Raw genomic sequence first — 4,137 nt, forward strand, 5'->3', positions numbered from 1 at the left:
TTTTTTTTTTTTTTTTTTGTACATAATTTTGGTGATCTGATGTAATTGTAACTCTTGGAATGAACCCAGTGGGAGTGACAGAAGATCATCATCATTCTTTGTGGCGACTATGGGGAGAGGAGAAAACAAAGAATGCAACATATAGTGTTTATCTTAAAAAGGTCCGTTACCATCCAGCCTCCTTGCCTGAAAATAAAGAATCAAATGTGATAGAGGACACTCAGACTCAGTTACAGTGGGAAATGGTTCAGGTAAAATTCATAAAAGCAGGCACTTTGGATAAATTAGTGGAAAGTTTGGCATCTGATGCAGGTGAACTGGAATCAACATACATCACTATTTTTCTGGCAACTTACCGGTCATTTGCAACCCCACAAAAAGTTGTCACCTTACTTCTAAATAGGTATAAGCAGTTGTGTGGTACAGAAGTGAAAATGAAAGAAGACATTAAAGAACAACACAAAAAAACAATAATTCAGGTCCTACATGTCTGGTTAGATATGTATTCTGAGGATTTTAAAGATCCTCCACAATACTTTGCTCTACATCAGGTTATTGAGTTTGCTAAACAGTTTGTTCCAACAGGACAGTTAGAACTCAGAGCACAGTACAAACTTGATAAATTTAAACGTGAAGAAGAGACTGATGAAAAAGTTAGAGAGGTTGGTTGGTGTCACTCAAGCACGGAAAGTGTAGACATTGATGATGTTGAAGTTGTTATGCCATATAATTTTTTTGAGATTCCAGAGGATCATTTTGCTTTACAGCTTACGTGGATGGATGCTGAACTTTTCAAGAAACTAGTCCCCTATCAGTGCCTTGGATCAGTTTGGTCGAGAAGAGAAAAAAACACAGATTGGGAGATAATTCCTTCTACTGTTACGGCCACAGTAAACCAGTTCAATGCAGTTTCCTTGAGTGTTATGTCAACTGTGTTATATGATACTGAGATGAAATTATCAGTAAGAGCAAGTGTGATTTCCAAATGGATAGATATTGCTCAAGAGCTGCGGTTTTTAAAGAACTTTTCATCTCTGAAAGCTGTGGTTGCTGCCCTGCAGAGTAATGCTATTCATCGTTTAAAGAAAGTTTGGCTTGCAGTTCCTAGAGAAAAATTTGAAGTATATAATGAGCTAGCACGAATATTTTCAGAAGATAATAATCAAATAATTTGCAGAAATCTGCTTGTAAAAGAAGGGTCAGCCAAGTTTGTGGAGGTTGTGGGAGATGATGACCACCAGTTACAGAAAGCATTACAAAGGCAATTGTCAGTTGGGAATCATGGCCCAATGCAAGGCACAATTCCTTATCTTGGAACATTCCTCACAGACCTTACTATGATAGATGCAGCAATTCCTGATAAGAATCAAGATGGCTTGATCAATTTTGACAAAAAAAGAAAAGAATTTGAAGTGTTGGCTCAGATTAAACTACTTCAAAGTGCAGCAAAAAATTACACCACAACTCCAGATGAGAGGTTTCTTGCTTGGTTTGATTCTGTTCCAGTCATTGATGAGAATGAGAGCTATAGACTGTCATGTTTGATAGAACCTCAACCCCAAAATTCTGTGATCAGTGATAAAACAGGAAATGGTACAAAGAACATCAGAAACACTAGACACAAGAAAAACCTTTCAACTTCTTCTACTTCAACTACGTCTTCCAGTAGTGTGTTCTATGATGATGATCACAGTAATACTAGTGTGCCTTCCACTGGAATTGATTGTATTGTTTCATCTAATGACATGGTACATTCTGGTTCCAGTCTGTCCCTTCCTTTACTTGTCCATGGTAATTCTAGGTCTTCAGTTATGATGCCAGGGTCACCTACAACTCCTCTGCGATCCAGGTCTACAGAATTTTATATTATTAGGGTAAGTGTCGATAAAAGGGGAAAAAGTGAGGGAAGTGGTTCAGCTGTGTATAAGAGCATAATGTTAAGCAATAGGGACCACACTAGGGCAGTCATTCAGAATGCTTTGATGAAACATGAACTGTCAGGAAGCCCTGACGACTACAGCTTGGCTCAAATTCTACCTGAAGGGCATATGGTTTTTCCAGAAAATGTTAATGTTTTTTATGCTCTAAACACTTCCTATGATCTAAACTTTGTTGTGTGCCCAAAGCAAGATGACTCATCTGAATTTCAAAAGAAAAAGACAAAGTATCCACACAAAATGAAACGTTTGTTTTCAGCGATGACCTGAAACAACTTGTGTTTGTTTTTCTCTAGATTACATCATTGTTCCTGGGAATTTTTCTAATGTACATGTAGCTACTTTGATATTCCAAGGTAGTGTAAATGTTCAGAGAACTTAAGAATAGTAAGAAATATACATCATCTGTTACTTATTTCTAAATGTTTGGTGAAAGGTAACAATTTATCATTTGTAATACTAAGCAGCCTAAAAAGTGCACATTATGAATCTACTATAAACATCTGTTGCAGGTCATATTAGCTTATTGCTATTGATATAATTACTGTTTCTTACAACATTGAATTACACTGATGTTTACTCTGAAAGAATATGTGTCATAGTTTTAAATATTAATTTTCAGTTAGCATGGCAACTGTAATCCTATTAATGAACATGCAGTGGTGGGTGAATTCATTCTTTTTATGATAGGACAAGATGGTGGTGTAACACAAATATGTTTTTTAACAGAAGCATTAGAGGTGAAGTTTAGTAATATATTTTTATAAGTTAACCTCAGCCAAATTTTTTATTCTGTAATAATTAACAGAAAAGCAGTAAACTATAAAAGTTGAAAACTGCAAGTTGATGGGCTTCTGTGAAGTTTTTCTCTTCAGATAAAAATGTCTGTAATTCTATAACTATGCCATTTCTATTATGAGTATCTAAAAAGCTTAATCATGTTTATCAGCAAATATACTTTTATGTCATATGCTGGTTAAGATACAAAAAAATGTACAACCCTGTGTACCTTAAATCCATGCTTATTAAGATATAAGGTATGTAGTTGGGGCCTGTGATAGATAAGATGCAATTCTTGAGTGTTTTGCACAATACACCCTTTCATTTCTAGTATCATTGGTTATTATTCAGGTAAATTTCCTTTTGAATTTGTTTTTACTTAGCAGTATATTCTTTATATGGATTTGATTTTGAAAGTCACTTGGCAGTGCAAGAATAACTTGGTAAAATAACAATGAGAAATAGGTATACACCATAATATTCAAGTTAGAAGTGCTTAGGTGCACATTTAACCTAATTATACTATTGCACTTGGGCATACAGGATATTTCATGTTTCCTGTAGCTATTTTATCTTGTCTCTTATTCATACAAAGACTAATTAGCAATTTAAAATGTTTTTAAATGCTCTTAATGTCTGGATAATAGAATATTGTGAGTGAATCTTTAATCCAGTTACTGGTGATTCACCAGATAAGGTACAGTCTATTTCAGGCAGTTGAATGCAAGTGTGCTGTATACAATGTATGGCTCACTAAAATTCTGCACACATTTAAAGCAGCTGCAGTCAAAGGGCTAAATGTATGTTTATAAAATTAGTGGAACCATAGATATATGTGTGTGTGTGTGTGTGTGTATCATTTGGCTTTGAAGTCAGTACAGCTTTTGAGTTTCATTTGTGAAAATATAAGGGGCCTGTTTATCTTTGCAAGTCTTGGTGAAAAACAAAAAATATAGTTCCATGCAGTTTTAACATACACACCAGAGAAACATTAATGAGTTAAATAGTATTAATTGATTATACTTGAATGTTGATACTATTGCTACTTTGACTGAACAATGAGGGGAATTCCAGGAAAGTTAATAATAGGTTTTATTTAAGATGGATATCCTGGACTAACAGTTGCAGACTAAATTTGGGCATTTGTTATCTTTCACAAGTTTCTTGTTAACTCAGATGTGATTGTTTGCACCAGTAAAATCAGTGTAGTTTCATGAGGCTTACTTTTCACAGAAATAGTTCACTTTCTGTAAGAAAGGAAAAACATACATCAGCTTTAACATAACATAATGTTTTGGGACAACATGGGACCTATTGGTCCATCACGGCTATTCCATCCTATAAACTAAATTAGAATAATTTTTAAAAAAATCTTAAAGCCAGCCCTTATCATTCACATGCTTATCAAGCTTTTTCTTAA

General features: G+C 34.6%; 1 protein-coding gene across 1 annotated transcript; it reads left to right on the top strand.

Moving 5' to 3' along the window:
- Nucleotides 1-6: 6 nt before the first annotated feature.
- LOC106470342 (ral guanine nucleotide dissociation stimulator-like 1) lies at nucleotides 7-4,137 on the top strand. The gene has a single exon (XM_013930891.2). The coding sequence runs from the start codon at nucleotides 60-62 to the stop codon at nucleotides 2,205-2,207; it is 2,148 nt and encodes a 715-aa protein (XP_013786345.1). The 5' UTR covers nucleotides 7-59; the 3' UTR covers nucleotides 2,208-4,137.

The sequence above is a fragment of the Limulus polyphemus genome, unplaced genomic scaffold (assembly GCF_000517525.1).
Source record: "Limulus polyphemus unplaced genomic scaffold, Limulus_polyphemus-2.1.2 Scaffold3955, whole genome shotgun sequence".
In the NCBI taxonomy this organism is placed as follows: domain Eukaryota; kingdom Metazoa; phylum Arthropoda; class Merostomata; order Xiphosura; family Limulidae; genus Limulus; species Limulus polyphemus.